This window comes from Octodon degus, unplaced genomic scaffold (assembly GCF_000260255.1).
Source record: "Octodon degus isolate 3935 unplaced genomic scaffold, OctDeg1.0 scaffold00062, whole genome shotgun sequence".
Lineage (NCBI taxonomy): Eukaryota > Metazoa > Chordata > Mammalia > Rodentia > Octodontidae > Octodon > Octodon degus.
The window spans coordinates 8,239,246-8,265,730 of NW_004524638.1; the positions used below are offsets into that span (position 1 = coordinate 8,239,246).

Here is a 26,485-nt window from a genome sequence, read left to right on the forward strand (position 1 = left end):
AGACTCATAGTGATCCTCCTGCTTCAGCCTCCCCAGCACTGGGATTACACCACGCCCGGGCTCAGTGGCTGGCTCAGTGCGCCCCTGGGGTGGGGCCAGCATAGCATGTGGTGCCGGGGATCGAATCCCTATTCATTTTTAATAAAACATTTAGGCCTCCTGAGGGCAGGGACCATTTCTTTATTGTTTTGTCAGTACTAGCATGTGGCTCAGAGTTTAATTTTCTGTATTAGAAAAGGGATAAAGACTGCAGAAAAAGCATGTAAGCCTCAAAATCACTCTGCATGTCTTATGACTGTGTCAGGAAGTGGAGTGTGACTGTGCTGGAAAGGCCCTTACTTCCCCAAAATTAGCCACCGCTGTAATTTACACTGGAGCCCTGTGACTGTTCTGTGCAAGGCACCTCCATATCTGGCCCATGAGATTTGTTTTTTTTGGCAGAACCGGGGATTGAACTCAGACCCTTGCATTTGCCAGGCAAGCGCTTATTCTACTGAGCCATCTCCCCAGCCCCTGGCCCCTGGCCCATGAGATTTGGACGATTGACATCAAGTCCAGTGAGGATAAATCTAGCCATTATGTCAGGTGTTCACTGTCGATCATGATGAGCTACTGATGAGTCCCTGAGTGTTAGAGAAAGCTAACTTTTCCAGGGATTTGAGGTCAACATTTGATGTCAACTCTAAAAAATATGCTTCAGAGTAGAATTTTGCGTGTGTGTGTGTGTGTGTGTGTGTGTGTGTGTGCGCCATTTTTCATTTAAGCAGAATGTTTTCTTGCTCTTCTGGACACTGTCAGGCCTCATTTTGAAGTTTGGCCTAGGGGACCAGTTGTGGCACTGTTCAGGAACCTTGTCTTTTATGGCCCCATTACTGTTCTTTTCCTTTTGTCTCCATTTTGAACTCTTTGCTTTCTAGTCCTTAGTCTTACTCTTTCTTAAGCAACTTTACTTTCTCAGGCGTGTTCGGTCACACTCACGTCACAGATGAAATACATGACATACTGGGCGGTTGGTGTCATGCTCTGAGTCCTGTTCTGAAGACCTTGGGTGCTACTTCTGGGGCCTGTTAGCTTGGAGTCATGGCTGTGGCATGGAAGTCACCTGTCCTTCATTGCATGCCACGCTGGGTCCCACCTCTGGGGACCAGCAAGCCATAGAGCACTCAAGAGGATGTTAAGAATACAAAATATTTGTAGGGTCTGGCCAGATAGCTCAGCGGACTAAAGCACCTGCTCAGGCATAGTGCAGCAGCCAGGGTTTGATCCCCGGCTGGCCGTGCTGGCTCCCCACCCCCGGGGCACGCTGAGATGGTGATTGAGACTGGACCTTGCACGCACCTGTAATCCCAGCTCTTGGGAGGCTGAAAATGGGAGGATCACTATGAGTCCGATCAACGTGGTGAGACTCTGTAGACTCTGTACTAAATACAAAACAAAACAAACAACAACAACAACAACAAATTAGTAGGGTGTAATGCAAACATAGTAAATTTTCTCCATTTTTCAGCTTTTAGACGGTACAGTTAAATAGGATCCTAATTGAAAAAATAAAAACCTCAGTTCATTTTAATTGGGATTTAGAGAGAAGAGTCACACTCCCAGGACCTTGTGTTGTGTGGGGCTGAACTGGGCCAGCTCACTGTCCCAGCTCTGGTATGAACTAGTGGTCTTTGAAGTCCCTTTGGATTTGTGGCCTCAGTTTTCCTTTCGTTACAGTGAATTGTTACTCTCTCTGATCTCTCCCAATTTGATCCTTCTTCCAATTTATGTGTGTATATATTATTTTCCTATTCTAAAATTGGTTTCCTGTACCATTTATATTTTGTCACAGTTCCTCTCCTGGATAATAATATGTCTTTTCCTCCTTTGCAGAATTTTGCCTGGTGGCTTTATAGTGGAAGGGAAGAGGGAGGAGGACTTGTACTTGTTGACTAATAGTGGGTAACTAGACATCGAGCTGCCGTGGAGGGAAGAAGAGGGGCCGGCGCGCCCGGGCTGTCTGTGTCCAGTTGGAGTGTTTCTCTCGGAAGCTTTCGTGCCGTCCGGAGCTGTGCTTTCAGCCCTTGAGCAGTAATGACTTTGCCAGTATGAGACATTCCTCAGGCTTTTGTTATCTGTTTGCGTTTTAGGACAACAGTAGTAGCAGCAGCTGCCTTCTTGGACGCCTTTCAGAAAGTGGCTGACATGGCCACCAACACACGTGGTAAGCAGATGGAGGGCTGCCTTCCAGCGCTCACTGAATTCAGCGTGTGGGCTCTTCCCAGGGTAGCTCCGCGAGGAGACGCCGCTTAAGTTATCAGGGCTTAGCTGACTCATACTTTGCTTTTTAAAAAAACTCTGTGGAGCTCTGTGTATGAGAAGTTACAACTAGTTCCCTAGATAGTAAAACACATGTGAAGAAGAATGAAAAATAAGGAAAAGGAACCACGGTTCCTATAGGAGATGGCCTGATGGGTTTTTTTTTTTTTTTTAAATCATTTTAATGTGTGCTCCTCAACCTTTTGGGCACCAGGGGATGGGTTGGGGATGGTTCGGACTTGACTTGAAGGAGCGTGTGACCTAGACACCCCTGGCTCAGTGTAGCTCAGTAGGCTCCGTGCTCCCGTGAGGATCGAAGGTCTACCCTGGTCTGAGTGGAGGCGGAGCTCCGGCATTGGTGACAGCAGTGGGGAATGGAGTGCCACTTGCTTTCTCACAGGCCACAGACCTGTCCTGGGCCAGAGGTTGGGGACCCCTGACCTTAATGACATGTTGGTTGTAGTCTTGAGCTGTGCCTTGGTTTGACACTGGTCTTCCTGCTGGCATAGGCTGTCCTACAGTTTTCCATATTCCCTGGGGGAATGGGAAGCCATGGAGATGGTTTCATAGCCATTTCTCTAGGTTCTTGTCGCACCGGGGACCGTTTTACAATGAGCACCAATGGGTTATGTCTATTTATGTGTCTGCCATGTTGGACTGCGTACCTGTTGAGCTAGAGACTGTGACTGAGGTCTGAACACCCGAAAACACAGTGCCCAGAACATAACTGATATTTGAAATGTATATATGTATTGTATTTGGTACAGGGTCTCACTACACAGCTCAGATTTGTAGTAATCTTCCTGTTTCAGCCTCCCCATCACTGGGATTACAGGCGTGCGCCAACATGCCTGGTCTTGGTGGCCGGCTCAGTGAACCTGGGGGAGGGCCCAGCACAGCATGTGGTGCCGGGGATCGAACCCCGGTGCTATGTTTGAATTATATTTATTAAATCAGTGAGTAGTGGGAAATCTAGCGATGTTTAGTAGTGTCAGTGGATATCACCGTTCATAACCGCTGGTAACATGTGAAAGGAATAAGGAGAAAAGGAACACCCTGCGGGCACATTCGTGTGTAGAACTGCCGCACTGCTAGCGGCATGGGGGCGTCCCTGTCTGGGGAGCGTGCCTCCTCCCCTCAGCGCAGCCTCTCCGTGGCCCCTTTCTTGCCTTACCTTCTGGGTGCCTTTCCAAAGCTGATAGCTGTGTACCTGTTCTGGCTATTGTCGTGGTGACATTAGAAAATCTGGAAGTTGAGAGCAGCCCCAGTTGCACGAGAGTTGAGATTCCCTGAAGCACACCGTGGGTACCGCCAGGGTTTCTCGGTCGAGACCCGTGGACTGCGGGGCTTTCATTAAATATTTGAATGGATCTGCAGCAAGCACATCCTGCGAGCAGGTAAGGGACACTGTAGCTTCTTGCATGGCAGGTGCTGACGAGGGACTGCACACGTGGATGGATACATTGCTGTCCTTGTCCTGGGGGAGCTTGCCATTGAGTGTGGAAAGGGAGACGCCAGTGTAGAGATGATTGTGTGGTAGGGTAGTGATGGAGGAAGAGCGTGCCGGGGGAATACGCGGAAGTGAGCGATTAACTTGGCTGCGGGAGCTGGGCAAGTTTTCCCAGGGGAGGTAATATTGCTCCTCATTTCCAAGATGCCAGCAGTGTTTTGAAAGATTCCCGAGGAGCGTGTGACAGCGGCATTGGAGCTGCGCTTTTTCTCCGGTTTTGTCAGCTGGGTCTTAGCTGCTATCATGTTTTATAAAGTATGACATAGTCTCTGTGTGTCTGTTACAGAAACATCAGAAGTAACAGCCTTGAAGATCTTAACATGACGTCATGTGTGTTCATAACCATTGATATGATCGGGTCTGCTTTATCTTTTCCTCTGCCTCAGCAATATCTGGAACTGGGCTTGTCTGCTGTATTGATTTCTTTGTAAAAACAAGACAAAGCAAAAAAAAAAAAAAATCCCCATCAGAATATGTCTTTAAAAAAACCACAACACAACTGCTACAGTGTTGTGTATATGTGGGAGACCTGGGGATTGAACCGAGGACCTTGGCACTGAGCTGCACTGAGCTGCATTTCCAGCCGCCCTCCCCCCTTTAATTTTGAGACAGGGTCTCCACAGGTTACCCTAGTTGGTCTCAAATATTTTACTCTCCTCCTTCAGTCGCCCAGAGCCCTGAGGTTACGGGTGTGCTCGCCGTGCCCAGCTTGTTTTACTCTTCTAGATCTACCGTTGCAGATTTTGCAGTTCTAGGAGTCAGCATTTATTTGTTTTTATATTTTATTATTCCTTTACTGGATGGATCCTGAAGGATGGACCAGAAAGGGACGCCCTGATTGTCCTTCACTTCCTGTGGTAGGAACTTGCGCTTCTGAAGAGGCTGCTGCAAGGGAGGCTCTTGGCAGGAAACTGGAAGAGCTGGGCATTCTCATGCTTGGAGGGAAAAAACCCCAGTTATCTGTGGGAAAAGGAACCCGGAGAGCTCTGTGTTGTGGTGGGGGGAGGGTATGACTTTAGAGGTGGTCCATCTGACCACAGACCAGCAAGGCCACAGGAACAGACGCCTCTGTTGACAGCTCGTTCAGCTGCTTGATTGCAGGTCACGTCTGTTGTCTAGAATCCACGGGTACCAGTTCTTTCTCGGGGTATGGGAGCTTGAGGCCCCTCCTAGGACTGAAGGAATTTAGGACTGATAGAAAGATACTGCATTTTGTGGAGATAACAAGGGAAACTTGGATAGACTTATTATTTTTTAGTTAAAAATTAGGAAAATTAGAACATGCTCTTGAGTTTAAAAATTCAAATAACAAAGTATATGATATAAAATGTACCCGTGCTTCTGGGAATTAGGCATAAAGGTCATTTGTAAACTTTTTGGCGTATGTGTGGAAGGATACATGAACTAACTACCTGCATGGTCCTTTTTACACTTGATCTTTGCTGAAAGCCAAGAAACAATGCATGGTCATTTTTAGAAGGTGGCCCCTAAAAAATATTGTTCCTGTGCTTTGATTCCCCAGCATGCTATTTATCTTCCTGAGTCAGTACTTACACACCTGCTTTGTTCTTTTTAGTGGAAAAATGGAATTTCGTTGTCCAGAGAAAGCGCGGTTGAGCAGTTGCTCTCTGGATGGGCGTTTGGATCGTCTCTGGGCATGTGTCACTCGGGGTCTCTATCAGTACAGAATCGCCAAGGAGATGATGTGTTGGGAAGGGGATTCAAGCCCCTTGGTCAGTTGCAGATGTGTCTGGGCTTCCGGATGGTTTGGGCTGCAGGGCTGGGAGAGTTTGCAATGCCTGGCCTTGCGGCCACTTCAGTGTGCAGTCTTCGTTTTTTTTTTTTTTTTGAGTCCCTTTTTTTGTTAAAAGTGGTTGGACTTAGCCATTTTCTCAGCCTTTTAAGATGCACAGTGTGCAGTTCTTACTGATGCAGGGTTGCTCAATGCTTGCTGCACAGTAGCGCCCAGCACCTACTTGTGCCTCACTGTCGCTGACACCCACTGACTAAACTTTCCCTGCCCTTCCCTCCCTTGTCCTCTCCCCAGCCTCTGGAAACCACCACCGTGTTCTCCATGTCTGGGAGATCAATGTTTTTAGATGCCACGTAGGGATAAGGTGATGTGTTGATGTCATATGACATACGATGTCATGTATGCAGTAAGCTGCATAGTCGTCTTTCTGTGCTGGCTTACTGCACTGAATGAACTGAGCTCCACTTTGTCCGTGTTGTCACAAATGACAGGATTTCGTTCTTTTGGTGGCTGAATAGTATTCCATGGGGTACCAGCACCACATTTTCTATGCCCTTTCAGCCAGCGACAGGCATGTAAGTTATTTCCTCTTTGGCTGTTGTTGCAGGTGTCTCCTTGACAGATTGATTTCATTCCTTTTGGGTCTGTGTCTGGTGGAGGGGCTGCTTCGTATGGTAATTGTGATTTTAATATTTTGAGGAACCTTTTTCCCATGGTGGCACAGTAATTGACATCCTTGTCAACAGGGAGCAAGAATTCTCTTTCTCCACATCTTTACCAGCACTTGTTAACTTTGGTCTTTTTGATAGTTGCCATTCGTAATGGAGGGAGGTGACAGCTCAGTAGCTCATGGGGCTTTGGTTTGTGTTTCCCCAGGATTAGTGATGCTAAACTTTTCTTGGCTTATCTGGTAGCCATCTGTATGTCTTCTGCAGTTATTTCTGTATCTGCTGTCCAGAATTTCAAGCCAGGTTTCTGGTTTCTATAATATTAGTGTTTCATATGTTTCTCAAAGGAAGTAAATAGATCTGCAAGGTCTTTTGTATTCATCAGTAATAAAATTGACTTTGGAAAAACTTTTAAAGTTGGTCACTATAAAGGTTGAATCAGTGTAGTCATTACATATCTGTATTAAGCAGATTTTTTTTAAAACAATAGTACAAATCGGCTATTATTGTATATATACTTTGGTTAATACTTCATCTAGAATGGAATTTTGAGTTTATTAGGACTAGGCACAGTTCCATGTTGTTGACTTTACACTCTGGAATGAATGTATAATTTTTGTTAAGTAGGAAGACACACCTTTTTTTCTGGATGAGTGGCTATAGGACGAGTTTTTAGGCATTCGGTGTACACAGAACCCCAGCCTTGGTGGAGCAAGGTCTCCATCTCCATTGTTTTGCACCCGCAGTGCACCGGCTTGTGGCCTGTCTTCAGAGCTGATGAACGGTTGAGTGACTGACATGCATTTGTCTGGGCCACTTGGGAGGATTTCCCACAGACTGTGTAGACGTGACCCACGTGGAGGGCCAATCCCACCCTACGGGCCATGCCTGGCATGTCGGTCTGCCCTGGGCTCACTGTGGCAGGCATGCTGCCCACCCCCCTTTGTCAGCACTGGCTCTGCTGGCCACCACACAATGTGCTGAGTCATTACAACGCTGTGTGACTGCCCTTGTGTGTCGCTTTTTGTGCCTCTGTAATTACTGCTGTATATTTTCAGTACCATCTCTGGGGTGTTCAGATAGTGGTACACTACACCCGTGGGAAGTAGTGGAAGGTTCTGAGAAGGAAGGACGTGGGTTTGCAGGCAGAACACTTTCATCTCAGTGTCTAAAACCTTTATTTGTTTCTTTAAAAAGTGGACATGGCTTTATATTGAAAATCACAGTAGCTAGCATTTCCTGAATGTGTTTACGTGCGCAGCTGTCCTCTCTTATCTGCCCCAAACCCCGTGGGCGCCCTTGAAATCTCAGACGGTGTCGACCACTAATATACATGTGTAATGTTTTCTCCCACACATATGTACCTATGATAAAGTCTACTGATAAATTAGGCACAGACAGAAATTAACAAAAACTTGTAAGAAAATAGAAGTTATATACTAAAGGTTATTTAAAAATTAAAAGTATCTATTTCTAGAATTTTCCATTTCACATTTTGAGGCCATAGATACCTGAAATCATAGAAAGCAAAACGGTGGCCAAGGGGGGAGAGCTGTAGTGTACTTTCGTTCTCGCCGCAGCCTGTGAAATAGATGCCTGTGACCTCCATTTTAGGTCATGAAATCAGAGCAGAGCTTAACTACAGTGACCAGTGTCACACAGCCTGAAAGTAGTGACACTAGAGTGTGACCCAGAGACTGGACTTTACTATTAAATTACCATTTCTTTTATAGAGAACTCTTGGGTTTAGTGTAAGCTTGTATTTACTTTTAAAGTTACTTGATCCTGAGTGGATCCGAACAGAGGCCAGGAACAAGTAGCTCGGCATATCGACTAGGAGCGGGCGTTCCTGGCTTGGCCTTCTGGCCTGCTGGCTGTGTGGCCCTGAGCAGGGTGTATTTCGTTCTCCGGGCTGTAGTTGCCTCACCTGTGAAGGAACTGGGGTCCTAGCTGATCCCAGGTCTCCTTTATTAGGCTCCAACGTTCCGTGACGTCACATGTTTCTTTGGTCCTGCTGTATAAGTCCAACATGGATGAAGTGGGGCAGTGTGCTTTCCCTCTCCTGTGTGTTCTTTGGAACTTTTGCTCGGGGACAGAAGGAATGGAGACAGCGATATTAATCTGAGGAAAACAGGGGAGAGTGCTCGTAGAAAAAAGTAGAAACAGAGATGAGTGTCCAGGCTGCTCTGTGTGATCCAAAAGGCCCTCTCCCTCCACCTGGGAGGAGGATGCCTGAGGAGGGTGGGAAGCTAGGCCTGGGGCTGGCAGCCGAGGGACAGGCGGTCCTTCGTGGTGAGCCTGTGTAGCCAAGGAAGGCCAACAGCGCATTGTTCCTGGCCTCTGTTCGGAAAAACAGACCTGCTCTTCAGAGCGTTAGGTGCTTTTCAGTGTACATCGCGTGCTGCCTTCTGCAGCTCTGGCGGCTCTATCTTTCTCTCTGGAAGTGTATTTGAAAGTACAGAGTTCAGGAGTCTCCTCATACCTGTGGAGTCGGATTGACTGCATGGCACCAGGGCATCTTGGCTGTTGCAGGGCTTCCAGGAGATTTTGCTCCTGACAGGGTTCATCTGTGGTGTCTCCGAGGCCTCTTGCCATCTTGCCTTAGCCCACCTGCAGTGACATCTCTGCCTGGGGCCAGCTCTCTGCCCACGAGACCTGCTCACTGTTCCTGAAGCCTTTGAGGTGTTCCACCTGTGGGGCGCCTGCCTAAGTGGAACGCCCTTTCCTGCCCCCTCTGTGCCGTGAGTCCCTTGATCCCTCCCAGGGCCTCTGCTGCTGGAGCCGACAGTCACTCCCCCACCCCCAGGTGGTCGACAGCCCTGGGCTAGGACCTGCAAAGTCTTCTTCCTTTCTGAGGAATGCAGGTTCCTAGGTGCTCGTGTCTGGCATTTAGCTGGATGCAGACATTGTCCACACATTGAGTGGCAGGTGTGCACAGAGCTGCACCCCGGAGGCCCCGAGGACTCTGGGGAGGAGGCTGTACCCTCTGGGGCTCAGGGGCTGCTGCAGCAGCATCTTGGCCAGAGTCCGCTCCGAGCTGGAATCCTTAGAAGAGCTCATGGAAGGGGTGAGTGGCGGAAAGGCGGCCACCTGGGCATGGCTGGGGGCAGCAGATAGGGTGGGACCGCTGCTGGGAGGCAGCTTCCGAGCTCCAGCCACCCTGGTCTTGTTCTCAGCCCTGTTTTATCTTAACTAGGCTGTGTACTTGAGACTTTGCTAGCCTTTAATTCGTGGGTTAACTTTGGTTTTTCAGGTCCAGAACTCTTTTCCACATAATTAGAGCCTTATGATTTCTACCTGCAAAGCTCTTTAGCTGAAAAAATGTTTTAAATGAAAACAATTATAAAAAGCACCTCCTTGCAAGTCTAGATTTGAGAATTCTTTGACTGTCACCTTAAAGGAATGAGGTCACATCTGTTTATTCAGTTAAAAACAAAAAGGCTGGTGATGCATATCTAGAAGCCCTGCACTCTGGGAGGCTGAGGCAGGAGGGTCTTCAGGTTCAAACCCACCTGGGCACTTAGTGACTTAGTGAGATCTTGTCTCAAAATAAAAGAAATAAAAAAGGGCTGGGGATATAGCTCCATGTGAAAGCCTTGAGTTCAATCCCTAGTACTACTGAAACAACAAAAAAAGGTAGGAGACTGTGCCCTTCCACCTGTGGTTGGAGATCGTAAGCCGGGTGTGTGCTCCTATGGGTCAGTCCTGTTTCTTCATTATTTTCAGTATTCTCCCAGCAAAGGACTTGGGAGTGTTTGAGAAACAAGTTCAACTGTAATTTTTCTTTGAGCTGAGTTTATTGGTTCAAATGACTCAAGGCTGGCACATCAGGTTTTCCAATGGTGTCTTTCCAGCGAGGGATCTATGAGAAGTCTGGAAAGAGAAGCCTGACACAAAGCATCTTGCAGAGCCCAGAGAAAGGGTCTTTTTTTTTTGGTGCCGGGGATCAAACTCAGGACCTTGTCCTTGCCAGGCAGGCGCTTATGCTGCTGAGCTATTTCCTTGACCCCAAAAGAAAGGGTCTCGTGAAGAGCGTGCATCTCGCGTGCCTCCTGTCTTGAGCCTGTGTGTAGCAGCCACGCGGCCCCCAGGCTCTGGCTTCTCGTATTGGGCATATCTCAGGTCCCAGGAAACAATTGCTGATTTGTTGAAGGTGTAAAATGGAGCACTTCACAGCTTGCTCACTAGGGTGGGTGGAGCAGCAGCTCAATTCTCTGATACTTTCTAATATGGGTCTAGGCATGTTGGATTGAATACAAAACAGAGAACTCTGTATTTGGAGTTTCATTTTCTGGATTTTGAGCTTGACCTAATGATTTTGAGTCACTTGAATTGTGCTGAGTCGGCATTAAGCACTTTTTTTTTTGGTCCTAGGGAAGATAGGCTTTGAGGCCTCATTGCTGTATCATAGGGCAAGTATTATAGGGAGCAAGAGTGAGGCTGTATAAAACAAGAACTTTCAAACACTAGTTGGTTACAGTGGGAAGTTGGCTGGGTAAACATGGAGCAGTTACCTTTCGTTTTGCTTCTGATTGCAGGACTTGAGTGTCCTGTGTGTACCATGGTGACCAACACGAAACCTGGGCCAGGCCCATCCTGTACAGTAGAATTTTCTTTGATGAAAGAAGCATTCTGTCTGTGTGCTGTCCAGTCAGTTGGTAGCCTGTAGTTACTTACATGTGAGTGTCAGGCAGTTGAAATGTGACTAGTGTGTCAGAGGAGCTGAATTTTACTTCCTGGAAGTTTCAGTGAACTTCAGTCAGCCACAGAAAGCTAGGGGCTCCCATGTTAAATGGTGGTGATCTGGGAGTGTATTCCAGTGAGAACAACTTGGCTGCATTCACAGTAAACACAACGTGTTGAGAGCTGTCCAGCGTGTGCAGTTTGTATCAGAAGATTTTTGTCACAGGTTTTCTGAGAATGCTAAAATCAAGTAATCAAGTAGGTGCAGGTCTTGCTTCTGAGGCATCAAGTTAGTGGATGGTAGAAGGTCTGGGGCAGACAAACCTTCTACAGGATATGGTGAAAAGCTGTGTGTGAACAGCAGGTGTAGTTCCAAAGAGAAAGCATACATCCTTCTTTTCTTCAGTACGCCCATCTCAGGCACTGTCAGTAGACAAGATACTATTCCTGGGGCATAAACACTGGTTTCTGACGTGGGAACTTGCACAGCAGAGCATCCTTGACTGGGAAATTGAAACTCTAAATACTGCCCATTCAAAAGCTTTTTTGAGGATCAACATGATACCACAAGTGGAAAATTTCCACCCCATCCAACTTTGTCTTGTATACAAATTCTTAAAAATACTGTATGAAATTACAGTTTGGCTATGTGTTTAAGGTGGGTAAGAATGGTACATGAATTTCATGTTTAGACTGGGGTATGTATATGCAGATATTCCAGAATCTAATACAAAGAAAATTGGAGATCTGAAACATTTCTTAGGCCGGGGAGGTAGTTTGGCTGTCTAAGTGTCTGCCTGGCAAGCACAAGGACCCAGGTTAAATCCCCACTACTATGTGCTGTGCTGGCCCTGGGCTGTGCGGGCCACTGAAACTGGGCATAGTGGCATATGTCTGTAATCCCAGTGCTGGGGAGGCTGAGACAGGAGGATCACTGCGAGTCTGAGCTGCATAGTGAGGTCCTGTACCAAATAAATAAATAAATAAATAAATAAATAAATAAATAAATATTAAAACATTTCTCATCTGAGTCATTTCCAGTAAAGAATAACTCAACTTGTATAAGGAACAGAGAGGCATGTAGTACATAAGCAGGCACACATAAGTACCATGCACTAACTGATTGCGCTGACCACTGGAGCTTCCATAAGCAGACACATAATCCCGTAGAGTTAAAATCTTATGAGAGGGTAGGGCTAAAGAGAAAAATGTCCAGAAACATTTGCTGGGATGGGGAGATGGTGACCACTGGGGACAGCTTGAGAAAACTGTGCAGAGGTGAAGCCCTGCTTACAAGCCAGGCCAGCCCTTGACCCGTTGTTCTTTCCCCAGTGCATCTAAAGCATTTTCACGAGCCTGAGGAGGATGGATTTGCTCATAGTCCTGTGCCGAAGTGACCCATCACTGACAGGCATCTGACATTCCTAAGCACGCTTTCGTTGTATGCAAGTATGAAGAAGGCTGCCACTTCTGGGTCGTGTTGAGCAGACAGCCTTTTCTTGAGGGACCTCATGGCTCTAATGCTGTCAGTGTGATCTTTTGGTCTTGTTTTGGTTGTTAGATGAAAGAGCTGTAGCTCTAAACCTGGACTTAGTAGATTCTTGCCTAAAATGACAAAGGAAACCAAATTCCTGTTTTGAGGATGACTCATTTGCAGGCATGCTGGTCTCCGATGAGCTCAGCTTTGCTGAAGACTGTGGTAGTGTCAGAACTTGGGAACTAGGGATGCAGCTCCATGATAGAGCTCTTGCCTTGTGTGCTGGAAGCTGCCCTGGGTTTAATCCTCAGCACCACAAAAACACACACACCAAACTTGGGACTGGTATACTGTAGCCTCATTAGCTCCCGATGTCCCCTCAAACTACCCTGATTTTGTGTATATGTATTCGTATGTGGATATATGTCTTATATTGAATATCTCTTACAGTCTCAATCTTATATGAAGTCTGAATGAAAAATTTCATATAAATTATTGCTACTTACAATACTACGAGATATAGCTAAAAACCATAGCATTGTTATATAAATGCAGTTTCCATGTAAATTCTTCAGCTCCTAAGCCCTCTTACACGGAAGTTGTATTATTGTGGTCCTGGTTAAGTAGGTTTATGAATCTGAATTCTGCCTTTACGTTCCATTATTTTGGTTGCTTTTCTGCTCTGATAAACATTGAGCCACTTAACTTCTTAGCCCAATAGAGTAAGTTGTCCATATTCTGCTTAGGGTAAAACAGCTTTTAAAACATGGCTTGTGAATGTGAAGCTTGTCTTACCTCTTACCATTTTCTGTAAGTGAAACTCATTTCTTGGCATGCTTTGAATCTCCTCAGTGTTGGTGCTGAGTCAGAATAGTGGGGTGGCACCACGCATTGGTACATTCTTACCAGTTGCTGTAGCTAAGAGCTGGAACTGACCAGGGATTTCGGGTATTTGTTACTTTTATTTTATAGATCTCATTTTTATTTTTTTGTGGTGGGTACTGGGAATTGAACTCAGGACATCACTCTTGCCACGCTGGCTTTGTCCATCCTTTATAGATTTTTTTTAAAAACACTGGATTTCCGTTTTCTCACCTTTCTTCTGCCTGATGGAGTTGGGAGGTGCTTGAGTAGTTAATAGGCAGATAATATATGTCGTGGGAAGTTTGGAATCCTGCACTGAGCATTTCTAGTGATGACAATAGAATCCCTCCTTCCTACCCGTTGCCCTTTCCTTGGTGTTAAGACCGATGCCTGCCAGCAGCTCTCGGTCTCCCTCTCCCAGTGGCCTCATTGTAGGAATGATCCTTGGCTAGGTGCAGCGTTGGCAGAGAAGTTGTTCCTTGTGGCTAACCAGTTTTCCTGGCCGTATTTTGGTCTTAACTGTCTTCCTGAAATGACCCTCGAAGGAGCGGTCACCTGTGTTATCCTGAAAGGTCGCACTCTGATGAAACTGTATCCGGAATCCTAGAACCCTGCACAGGGATGGTGAGGCCCATGACAGCCAGGAGGAAGGTCTGAGCGCGGAGAGGATGTGTGTCTCTAACGGGTGACCGAATGAGCTGTGTGCACTGTAGCTGTGTCAGCGGGCCCTTCACACAGTGAAGCCGTCCGCTCAGCAGTTCACTTGCTGCCGCACAGGCTGCCGTGTGCTTTGTTAGTGAGCAGGGACAGAACAGTCCCTGGTCCTCCACCTACGCTGCCCTTGCCACTTGAGCTCCTTACCTTGGTTGCCTGCATGTGTTGCCCCAGTCCATCCCTGCCTGCACACCCCAAGCCCATTGTTGTCACTTTTGGTAAAATAAGGCTTTTGGGGCAAAGTAAGTGCTTTTTAGTGAAAGATTTCTTTGCCACACAGTCATGAGCTTGGTTTCCTCTGCCCTGTCCACACAGCTAACGTGGCTGACGGGCATGTAAAGGTGAACCTAAAGACCCTTGAGATGGTCCAACTGGAATTTTTCTAGGATGATTGAGTAGGCACAGGTACCTCCTGTGTCCCTCGGACAGAGTCCCGGCAAAGATGGCAAAAACTATTGAGGGCTGAAATTTCTACTTGCCCTGTATGTGTTTCCTTTGTGGTAGGAAAAATAACTCAGGAAATAAGAAATACTCAGATGGCCTTCTTGTCTCCCAAGAATTTGGCAGTGAATTTTCCTGTAGTACATTTTTAAATGTATTTCGTTGTTGTAGGGTGTTACTATGCAGCTCAAACTCATAGTGATCCTTTTGCTTTCAGCCTCCCCAGTACTGGGATTACAGGTGTGCACCTCTATGCCCAGACTCTGGCCAGCCCATCCTGCCCTGGGGTGGAGCAGGTGCAGCTTGTGGTGCCAGGGATCAAATCTTGGTCCCTGTACTTACCTAAGCAGGCGCTTTAGGCTGCTGAGCTGTCTCGCTGGCCCTCCTGAAATACATTTTTTTTTTTTTTTTTTTTTTTTTTAGGGAAGGGTTTACAGGGTGTTCAGGGTTTCAATACTAGATCCGACTCATAGTGATTCTCTTGTTTACAGCCTCTCAAGTGCTGGATTGCAGGTATGCACCACCACGCCCAGTCTCGGTCACCATCTCAGCACGCCCACCGGTGGGGCCAGCAAGGCAGGCCTGGGGGATCGAACCCCCAGCCCTTGTGCCTGCTTGCAGGTGCTATAATCTGCCAAGATTTGACCGGCTCATCTGCAATACATTTTTTTTTTTTTTTAACCAGGGCTCAAACTCAGGACCTTGCAATACATTTTTAAAGTGATTTTTATACATTATTTTTAGGTATAATAAGAATTAGCTGGAAGGTTTTCTTTTTAAACATAACTCTTTGGTCTTTCATGATTTAGAAATTGCAGATACTTTGCTTTCTCCCCCTTACAGTCCATCTAGTACCTGGTACAGTCTTTCCATTTTACGGGGGCCACCGATTCCCAGAGAGAGGAGGCAGGTGCCCGCGCCCACCTGATCACCAAGGGTCAGGCCAGCTCTGCTCTCTCCGGCAGCAGCTGCCCCTCACAGCCTCCTCACCACTCTGTCTTCTTGGTTGCCTGGTGAGTGTGTTCAAGTAGGAGATGACAGGGGCCACGGAGAACACCTGAGGTATGTCTGAACATTTTTAGCCCTTGTTTGTTGGTAAGGGATCTTTGGTCACCTGGTTCCCCCCACTTCCCTTCTAGTGCTTTCTTTTTCTATGGAAAATATGTTTTTGCAGTCTTCTGGTTCTTTGGAAGGGAGGAGTCTATTTTTACTTGTGTTTTGCTTGTTTGTTCTATCTGACATAGGTTTATTAACCGTGAGAATAACTAGGCTTCCGTCCATCTGTATTGGCCTTACAGGAAAGACACACGCGCTTTTTTGATTCCCAAATGTTTACAGTCGCCATGGAATTCTTGTCTGTAGTAAAAGATACTGCTGTGGAAATCTGCAGTGTTTCCTGCTGTGTGTTTCAGGGCCCAGGGACCGTGGTTACCATGGAAACGACTGTCTAGCCACCGATGGTACTTCTCTTTAGAGCCACAATTGAGCACATTTCACAGTTCAGTGCTGCTTCTTCTTCCCTTTAAAATAAAGACAGGGGAAAAAGCTGATTGATTACAAAGAAGATGGAAAAAAAGTACTGATTCTGTGAAGTCAGAAAGAGCCCCTTAGCAGGCTCCCTCTTCCTGTGATCAGTGGAGAGGGCAGAGTACAGTTTCCTAAAGATGGTGGTAAGTGTCTGATAAAATACAAAGGGACTGTGGAGCAGATCATGAATATCCTTCTCCCGTGCTGCTGACCTACAGCTCTTCTTTGAGGATGATGGGCATGCGCAGCTGACCCTGGGCACTGGCCTGGCTCTCGTTGGGTCCCACGGGCTTACCAAGCGGAGTGGTGGGAGAGAAAAGATTTGCGCGTGTCTACATGTGCTGGCCAGGCTGTTGTTTCTGACCTCCCTCCCTCTCCTGGAACCTTGCCAGTAACTAGATCGGAGAGCCTGCTTCCCTCACCCAGCGTTTAGCCCGCATGTGACTGCCCTCGTGTTTGTGCTCATGGCGAGAGCAGTACTTCATTTGGATCGCCCGACCTAAGCCCAGGTGCAGGATGTGTTGCTTGTGTGGAGCTGGAGGAAGTAAACGCACTGCAGTGGCGGTAGCCCCTCTGGTCACGGACTGTAGGAGGGCTATGGGATGTCCCGGTGGCTCTGAGGCCCAGGTCCTCGCTGCAGATGTACAGTGCAGACTCATCAGTGAGCCTGCCTGGGGGAGCGCCATTGCCTCCAGCTTTGTTTAGATGGATGCACATTGCTCAGCTGTTCGTTTTTCCAAATGCACTGTACACAGTAAATGCTGGGAGCCTGTTGCGTGGCCGCGGTAGAGGGTGTGGCACAGAACCTTTGCCTGTCACAGGTGGTGGGGGTCTCAGCCCAGCCTTGACTTGGACCATTTATTTCATATTGAGATAGTTGGTAAGAACCCGATATGCAAATGAGAACGTGGCTTGGTGACATCAAGGGACTTGGTTAAAACAACACAGGCTCACAGCTGTGTGTCCGTGGAGCCTCACCTGTGTTGCTTTGTGGGACCCCTCAGCTCCAGTGTTTCCACTTCAGAGAACAGAGTGACCTGGGAAGCTGGAGCAGGATTTCTCAGCCTCGGCACCATTGGCCCGTGGGGCCAGATCATTCATTGTGAGGGCTGCCCTGTGCTTTATGGTGTGTTTCACATCCCTGGCCTCTGCCTTCTTACAGTTATATAAATAAAAAATGTCTCTAGACATTACCATATGTCCCCTAGCAGGACAAAACTGGTTGAAAACTACCACCCCAGACATGTTTAATGTTTTCATCGTGGGAAGTGAGGCTGCGCCTTTCGTGAGGCAATTGTGGACAGTTTGGTGCATGTAAGCTGAGCTGAAAATCATTCGTAGCAAGTTACGATTTTAGAAGCTCAACAGTCCAGGAATCCTTTCATCGAAGGGATCACACTGTCATGCTCTGCGTATAAAGCTCTATCAAGTGCACATCTTACTAAAAACAACTGCTTCGTACTAGAACTTCATTTTCCAGAAGATAACATAAAAGAAGCTCAGGAGCGGGGTGTGATGGAGGAGTGCGGAGCTGCAGGGCTGGTCAGGAGGCTGCGTAGGTAGAGCCTGGTACCAGGCCACTCCGCCCTTCCTCATCGGTGGCCTCAGGAGAGTCGGTGTGGCCGAATGCTCCTGAGTTTGGACGTCCAGAAGATGCTGGGCAACGATTCATGCTCCAGTGTTGCGTGATTTCTGCGGGGTCGCTGCCCAGTTTACTTGGGTCACGCAGAGACCCCTGTGCCCACCTTGCCCCTGCTTAGCTCATCTCTACTTGTTTGTCTGCAGCTTTTGCCGCTGTCCTGGGTCCAGCTCGCTCCATTTGTCTTGAAGACTTACTTTGACATTTTAAAATGCCCCCTGCCTGGCTCTCTTAGTTTTATTTTGTTTCTGATTATTGCAGTTTATTGTTCCATTTATAATGATCATAAGTACATCCATTGGTTTGGACACTGAGTTTCAGCTCGTTTCCCTGGGTGTTCTGGACGAGTCTCCTGCTCCGCACACACTCCATGGTGCTGTTCCCTCCTGTCCTGCCTCTGCCTTGCCTCAGTTTACCTTTGGCAGCCCTCCTGGGGGCCCTCTCCTCTGGGGCACAGTGTTCTCTGGCCAGCCTGGACCCAGAAGCTGGCTGCTTTGTCGAGATCAAGCCTCAGTTCTGTACGTGGGCTGCTGTCCCACAGCCTGAAGGATTTTCCTGGGCAGGACTCGATCATTTAGTAATAGTAGCTACTGCTTTGTGCCTGGCGTCATTTTCTTCTTTTTGAGTTAAGGTGAAATTCGCATAACACAAATGAACCATTTTAAAGTGAACAATTCAGTGGCATGTAACACACTCACAGTGTGGTGTAACACTGTCCTGTCTGAGTGCAAAGCCTTTCATCTCCGCAAGCAAATATTCTGTGGCCAAGAGGATGAAAGTGTTCAGGATGTGGATAGTGGTGATGGCTGTGTGACATTGTGAATGCTCTTTCTTTTTTTTCTTTTTTGCAGTACTGGGGATCAAACTCGGGCCCTTGCACTTGCCAGCCAGGCACTCAGGCCACTGAGCTGTCTCCCTGGCCCCAGTCTTGTGAACATTCTTAACATCATGGAACCAAATACTTTTTTTGGGGGGGGTTAATACTCTTAAATTTTATTTTTTATATTTTGGTACAGCATCTTGCTATGCAGTTTGGATTGCAGTGATCCTCCGGAACCAAATACTTAAAAATGGTTCAAATGGTAGATTTTCAGTTATGTATGTTTTACCATAAAAACCAGAAAGTCAAAACCTCACGCCCGTGAAACAGTTTCTTCCCATCCCTCCCTCTCCCAGCTTCTGGCGCTCTTCATGTTTTAGTCTACAGTGTCTGTAGCACATAGCACAGTAATTGCTGAGTCCAACTTGGTGGATTGAGTAAGGTGATGCTTTGCTCTAACACGGATTTCTTCTCTGTGTGTCTGCGATGGCCATGTAATAAAGAAAATCATCTTTTTTTTTTTTTTTAAACATATATTTGGTTGTTACAGGGTCTCACTACGCAGCTTGGACTCATAGTGATCTTCCTGTTTTCAGCCTCCTCAGCACTGGGATTATAGGTGTGCGCCACCATGCCCAGACTTGGTGGCTGCTTCAGCCTGCCCTGGCGGCAGGGCTGGCGCAGCACGTGGTGCCGGGGATGGAACCTCAGTCCCTGCAGTTGCCTAAGCTTGCCTAAGCAGGTGCTATAGCCTGCTGAGCCATCTTGTTGGACCGAGAAAATCATCCTTAAGGAGTCTTTGTTGAACTGTTTCTCTAGTATTTATTGAAGGGTCTCCACTGATAGGCCCGTAGAAATGCCTCGTAAGCAGAAGCTAAATTTCATGGCTTATCTGTCTGCCCCTGTTACCTCTACTTGCTCCTCCTGTGAGTGGTCACAGTGGTACTCGACCAGCGCCTGGGACACCGCATACGCCAGGGAGTGGAGAGCTGTTTATTGGCTTCCACATAGGTGTAGTGATAGTCACAGGTGCACCCTCCCTTGGGGGGCTAGAGTGTTTGATTCCTTTTTCTTTTATGGAGGAGAAAGAAGATGTACTCGAAAGTTGCTGTTTTTAATCCTGTCTCTTTGAAACATGGCTGCCTGGTTGTTACTTCTTTATTCTCCCAACTCACAAGATCTTGTTCTCCTCTGTTGCTCTATAATTTATAGAATTGTATTGCTGTTGGCTTTGGTAGAATTTACTTAATCATAGTCGAGCCTTTAGATTTTCCTTCTGGCTTGGACAAAAGCATCGTTAATTATGAATATGAATTCCTTTTGCAGAATGAGAAGATCCAGCATTTCCGCCTGCCAGTAACCCAGCTGTCTCATTCTGATGCCCAACAAAGACTTTTCAGAGACTGTTTTTAATGGCCATGGTATCAGATGGGAAAAAAAATGAAGAAGCTGAAAAGAATGCAGAGTAGTTAACATTTGTTTGTCTAGTTTAAAAAAAAAAAAATGAAAGATTTCTTCTTGACCAAGGCTATTTCTATTTTACTTTTTTAAAACAATGACCCACAGCCTTCAGGCCAACTGGCTGTTTCTTCTATCTCGCTGCGTTTGTGGGCTCTGGGTTTGGCGGAGCTTTAGACGGGAGGATTGTGCTTTGTTCTTGGCAGACATGTGATCCCATTTGTCTTCATGGTCAGCACTCCAGAGTCCCCAGGCCTGGGCCACTTTTCACTCTGAGGAACTGGACCTCACTCTTAGTTTGCTGTCAGTGTGGGAGTGACGCCAGCACCCCGTGCCCAGAGGCCTCCCCACCCTGCTGCAGTCAGTGCGCGTCAAGGCCTCGAGGCCTTGGGTGTACATGTGCCGCACACAGCTGCTCTTCCTGTGCAGGAGGGAGGTGCCCTGAGCTCAGACTCCCAAGCACGGGGGCTCTCAAGCCCCCAGCCATTGGTGTCCCCTCTCAGTGAGACACTTTCTCATGTTTCCCTCTCTGGACCTCACGGCACTTGCTGTTGTGGAGAAGTTGGCTGAGATGCGCAGTTGGTCCTGCTGGAAAGGCCCCTGGCCTCTGCCTGGGGTTTTCTAGGCCACAGGTGGACCACCTGTGTTGTTGCGGTCCTTCCGGGGCCTCGAAAGACTGTGCTCTTGGGAAGTCTCTTTAGAGTCCATGATTAAGATTGTGTGTGTGTGTGTGTGCATGTGTGGAGTACCCATGCACTTGTGTAGATGTACGCATGCACGATGTGTGTGTATGTGTGTGTGTGTGTGTGTGTACACAAGTTGAGTATCCTGCATCCAAAGGCTTGGGGACCAGAAGCACTCCAGATTGTGGATTCTTGAAACAAAAAAAATATGTATATACATAGCGCAGTGGGACCCAGGTGTGAGCATGAAATGGATTGTGTGTGCAGCATAGACACGTAGCCTGAAGGCGGTTTTACACAATATATATAACAATTTTAGTTGTGAAATGATCTTTTACAGCACGCGCTGTCCCCCTTGTGGTGTCAGGTCAGCACTCAGAAAGCTTCAGAGTAGCATTTGGGATTTTGGATTTTCAGATTTTGGATGCTCAGTCTTTATGTACACACAGGCTGTTAGAATTATGAGCTTTGTTTCTTCCCGTAATTCCTTGAGGGAGGAAGCCAGATTTATTGCTGCCCTCCCCCCCCCTTTTTTTTTTTTTGGCAGAACCAGGGATTGAATTTAGGCCCTTACTCTACTGAACCGTCTCCCTGGCTGCGCCCTTTCATTTTTTAAACTTTGTTTTATGTTCATTATGGATCATTTTTTAACCAAACAAAAAGAAACTTGCTTGGGTGTACTTTAAAGGGAAAAGCAGTACTGTTACACACCAGGCTTCATCTCCGGGCTGTAACCAGAACCCAGACAGCTCAGCCTGCTCCGTTCACGTCTTCAGAAGATGTGAGACGGATCGGTGTGGTCTGCAGGGGACAGAGGCTGGGGAAAGACAGGCTGGGACGACTGGCCGTCAGCGTTTGGGAAGAGCAGAGCAAGACAGACCCGGACCCGGTATCAAAGCCCTGTCTGTTCCTTCTGTTCTCCGCAGGAAGGGGCTTTGGGCTGTGCTTGGCTGGAAGTGCCGGTGGCGTCACAGTGCCCAGTTAGGTGCCCTGTGTGTCAGCTGTCAGGACAGTGCTTGTCCTGGTCATTTCCACTCCCCACTTTGTGTTCACACCCATGGTTTTGGGCAGTATTTGAGACTGAACTCAGAACCTTCACACTGAACTTCTTATTTTTTATTTTGAGACAGGGTCTCACTCATCCGAGTAAGCCTGGCGCTGGTAATCCTCCTGCCTCAGTCTCCCAGAGTTAAGACGTGTTTAAGACTTTCTTCTTTGAATTAGGAACTGCTGAGATGGCTTTGTCTTTAGTCACTGCCCAGTAACAGATCTTTGCCTTCTGTACAATACCCTATGGCCTGCCGCCTGTGGGGCAGACTGGCCCCTCCAGGTTTCCGTCCCTGTGCTGAGCCTCACACCTGTGACCTCACCTCCAGGGTAGCCTGCCCCAGTGAGGCGGAAGCCTGAGGGGTAGTGAATCCTGTTCTTCTGGATTTCAGCTCTTTGTGGCCCAGGCCAGGGAGGCTGCTTAAGACTGGAGGGGTGGGAGGGTCTGTTTAATAAACAGCCCCCCACCTATTTTACTCCACTAAAAAAGACAGGAAGAGAGTAAATTATGCTGTGTGGATGCTCCCCTGCTGTTAAGACTGAAGAACTCAGTACGCAACCCACTGAGTGGGTGCATCCCAGCCTGCACGTCTCTTTACAGTGTGACTTTTGCAAGTTGCTGTGACCCCTGAGTGTGTCAGTTTTGTCTCCGTAAAATGGACACGGCAACAGCATCTGTGTGTGGGTGGGGAAAGAGGCTTTGTGAGTGTTCAGCGCCTGGGCCCTGGTAGCCTCCGCATTAGATTATCGGAGTAGGAACGCTGCCCTTCCTCGGCACACCGGAGTGTGTGAGGCGCTCTCCATGTGCTTGACGGCACTAACGTTACTCAGGTAAGAAAGCAGGCCAGAGGAGGGCAGTGTGGTATGGTCTCCTCTCGCTGTCCTAGGATGGTGCATCTTCTAGGCTGGGATCCCTCTTTGGCCCGCCATACTCCATGGAGGACTGGAAACTCGATTGACTCAGCATTTGCGTTTTCTCTCTCTTTGGAGAATGTCTCCGCCTCTCTGTGTTGCACTGGTGGCACTGTGTCAGGTTTCCAGGGTCCCCGTCACTCTGCAGGAAGGTGAGCTTTGCATTTCTCCTCTTTGCAACACCAGGGCATGTTGTTCTGGGCCGTGCCACTTATTTTCCAGGTGGCTTCCAGAAGTTTCTGAGCTTGCTCAGATGGGATTGAGGAGCTCTCTCTTCCTGTGCTTTTAAGGACGTGAGCTTCCGCTCTGGCCAGGAGGGTCTTTTGATCTTCACTTATCTTTCCTGTGAGAAGGACAGAGCCTAGGGTAATGAATGCAGAGCAGTAGTGGCCTCGAGGCTGTGGTGTGGGTGAGGGCCCTGCGCACCTTACTTGTGTTGCCCAGGGGAATGTCCGTCATTCATACCTATAGAACTGCTACCTGGCGCTGGCGAACGGTCTCTGACACATATAATGGGTTGTCACGGGTCTCCCGCTACCAAGAGTCCATTGGTGGTGAGGGGCTGAGTGTTCTCCCAAAGAAGTGGATATAGTAGAAATGTTCTAGCATGCTGTCAGTGTAGTAGCTGTGTCGCATACCATCACTGCAGTAGAGATGTAACCCTGGATGCTGGAAGCTCACCGTGACACGTGGACTCTCGTTTTCCCTACCTTGGAGTGATGCGCCTTCTCCCTTAGCTGCCAGAAACCTTCGTAGCCACGCTTGGCTGAGAGTCGAGGTAGCAGCAGACTGGCAGAGGCCCTGAGGCTTGGCAGCGGGAGGGCACAAGGCCCTGTGCAGGTGACTGTGGCCTTCCCCACACTCGAGCTGCCTGACACCCAGCCTTGCCTCGTGCTGTCTGCACGTCCGGTTTCTGAGCCTGAATGGAGTTCCGTGCATGGCCTTGTGGTACAAGTGTAGTGGTTTGATCCAGTAATAAAGTTGCCCCTGAAAGAAATCTCATCCTGGGGACCCTTCTGGATTTGTATTTTAAATGCTGAAAACAGAAACTCTAGTTTGAGTTCATTGCTTTCAGATTCAACACCTTTCACTGAGGATGGTCATGCCTGGCCATTAGAGCATTCCACACGGATTAAATAAAATGTCTTGTATTAAAGGAGAAGAACAAATGTGGGGTGAGCTATGGGCCTGAATCTGGATGAATCGCTGAAGAACTTGCCTTTCCGCACATTGCTTCAGATGGGACTTGCCCTCACGTCAGCAGGCCACCCTGATACTTGCCGTGATGGAGGAGTTCATAGGCAAGGTCGTGGAAGAGCAAATCTGTGAATACCACGGGTCTCTTGAAGTTGTCCTCAAGCAGGTGTGGGTGAGCGGGGGCTGTAAGGTTCCAAAGCCAGCGCCGCCTTCAGAGTCCCAGTCAGAGTGGGATTGGAAGGGGCCAAAGGAAAAAGGCAAGGGGCCCAAAGGGGGGGGGTGCCCGGTGCACATATACATTTTCAATGAGGAAAGCCCAGGAGTCTCCCCAGTTTCATGGTGCAACTCTGAAAGCTTTGTTGAACAAGAGGGTGAATTAATGCCTGACCCAAATGTTGAGGCAGAGGAAGATTCTTCTTAGGTCTATTTCTGTAACACAGAGGATTTGAAGAGGTTAATGAGTTTTCCCTAGGTCACAGGGATATGGCAGAACCAGGATTCAAAGTCTAGAATGTTCCTGTGAGACTGGTACTTCTTTGTTCTAAATATGTATGTGAACTGCTAAAATTGTCTCTAAAATGCATTTAGTGGATCAAGGGGAGATCAACTAAGATTCTGGGTTGAGGGAGATCTGTCCCAGTCTCCCTTACCTCTTTAACGCAGCTGTTGGAGACCTCTTGGGAGGTCCCCAACAACTCTTGGGGACCAAAGCTTTAGGGGAAGAGATTTGTTTTGGTGTTCTTTATGTCTGGCAGCTGGATCGATACTGAACGTACCACGGCATCTAGTGAGGACCAGTCGAGCAGATCCAAATTCTAGCTGACTGCTCTTTTATTTCTGTTCAGAAGAGAAAGGAATGAGGCCTTATTAGCAGTCAGCCAGTGCATTTTAAAACTTATGAGCTCTCTGCCAAGATGTGATTAGAGCCGCCTTCAAACCATCTTGGGATTCATGTAACAGGAGGATAGGTGCTTTCTTTCTGAAATGCTCTATGGTAAGGCCGCCCTTGCCTGGCTCTGTTTTGGTTTATGAAACCTCTAAACCTACCTCCCCTGTGAGTGAAAAAAACCCCAAAACACCCAGCAGACACAGTGAACCTAAAATAGTGGTATCAGGAATCTCGGAATAGGCCAGCTCCACAGCCTGTGTGCTGAATTCAGCCCGCGCAGGCCTCACATGGTTGGGGTGGGAATGAAAATAATTGTCTGTCGTATGTACAAAGGCTGTGAAATTCAAATTCTCGAACACATCCATAAAGTGTTACAAAAGCAATCCATTTCAGGGTATTATTATTATTATTATTATTATTATTATTATTATTGGTGGAACCGGGGATTGAACTCAAGCCCTTGTGCTTGCCAGGGAAGCGCTTATTCCGCTGAGCCATCTCCCCCACCCCCTTTTTTGCTTGGCTGTGTCTGCCCTGCAGTGGCAGAGCTGAGTAGCAGTAATAGTGATGACATGATCTTTTTCTGGGAAAATACTGACTTCCTTAAAATGAAGAACCTTGGAAGGACCAGTTGGGTATAGACAGAGAGGTGGAAAGTGTTTCCTTCCCTTCCTTTTGTTAAAACTTAATGCCAAAATGAATCTGTCTTTCAAAAGCCTTTTCGTCCGTCTTGATCGGAGGGACAAAGGAACAGAATTCACAACTGATGCTGGTGGAGACCGTGAGGGTGCGGGTTTCGGGTCGGTCAGCAGGGCGCTCTCGTGCCCAGCGTGCCCTCCGTGTCCCCTGCAGACCTTCACATTTCTGAATTGTCTCTTTGCTGCCTTTACTCCCCGTGGGGAACGCGGCATGAGAACGTTCACCAGACTGACCTTGCTGCGTGTACCGTGAAGAATAACTGACACGAGACGTGTCCCGCAGGCACTTGCAGTCAGTGTGCTTGGGCTGGCGGATTCACGGGGCCTGCTGTGGACTCACTTACGTGGAATCTGAAGCCCCAGCTTGAGATGAGAGGAGAACTTGGGGGAACTGAGGCCTTTGCTTGACAACTGAGCACCTGGAGGTTTGCTTAGAACTGTAGGGTCTCTGTTGTGATGAGGGGTTGTATTGGAGTGAAACGTGGCAGTTGGAATGGTGATGACTTTAGCCTCTTCATTGGTGGGGTTTGAATGTGGGTGTATGGTCTTCCACTCTACCAGACGGAGGCCTGCCTGCATGGGCACTGTGTGTTCTGGTTGTCCGTGGGAGGTTTCGGAGAGGTGTCCGTGGGAGGTGACAGTGACCCGTGGACATGGCGCTCTGCTCCTTATAAAAGTGTCTGGGCGTTCCAAGGTCACGGACAGTGAGCAGCAACCGAGCCCCAGTCGAGGAGCTTCACTTTCAAGTCCTCCTCTATCACTGTTTTTCTCCATGTTCCTGCCGTATCTTTTCTTTTTAAAGAACTGAAACTTAACTACAGCCCTCTCATTCTCTGTGCATGTTAGGAGTGATGTCCAGCACCGTGAAAGTTCTGCTGTACTTTCTAAGTTATGGGTAATTTTAAAAAGCCATATCATTGGCAATGACCTTTTCATTCCTTTCTTTACAAATTCCTTGTGTCTGAGCCTGCCTTAGAAATTCTTTGCCATTTTTCTTATAAAGGAGGGGGACTAGATTATGATAAATGAATGAGGAAGCAGCACCCCTGCAGTATCACTCATAGGATTACGGCCTACATACTTGGTAAAATCAAACTTAGCCAGAGGTGGTAGCACATGCCTAATCCCTGCACTCAGGGCCAAGGTACAAGGATCACAAGTTTGAATCCAGACTGAGCAACTTAGTGATTTATTAAAACCCTGTCTC

The 26,485-nt window shown here is 47.7% G+C and overlaps 1 protein-coding gene across 5 annotated transcripts in view; it reads left to right on the forward strand.

Annotated features, from left to right (window-relative positions):
- The window catches only part of Mtss1 (MTSS1, I-BAR domain containing), a 147,952-nt gene that overhangs the window by 25,366 nt on the left and 96,101 nt on the right, over nucleotides 1-26,485 (forward strand). For all 5 annotated transcript variants that reach the window (XM_004634423.3, XM_004634424.3, XM_023718773.1 and 2 more), the window contains exon 3: nucleotides 2,130-2,203. In XM_004634423.3, the coding sequence (XP_004634480.1) occupies nucleotides 2,130-2,203 (74 nt within the window). The remainder of the gene's footprint in view (nucleotides 1-2,129; nucleotides 2,204-26,485) is intronic.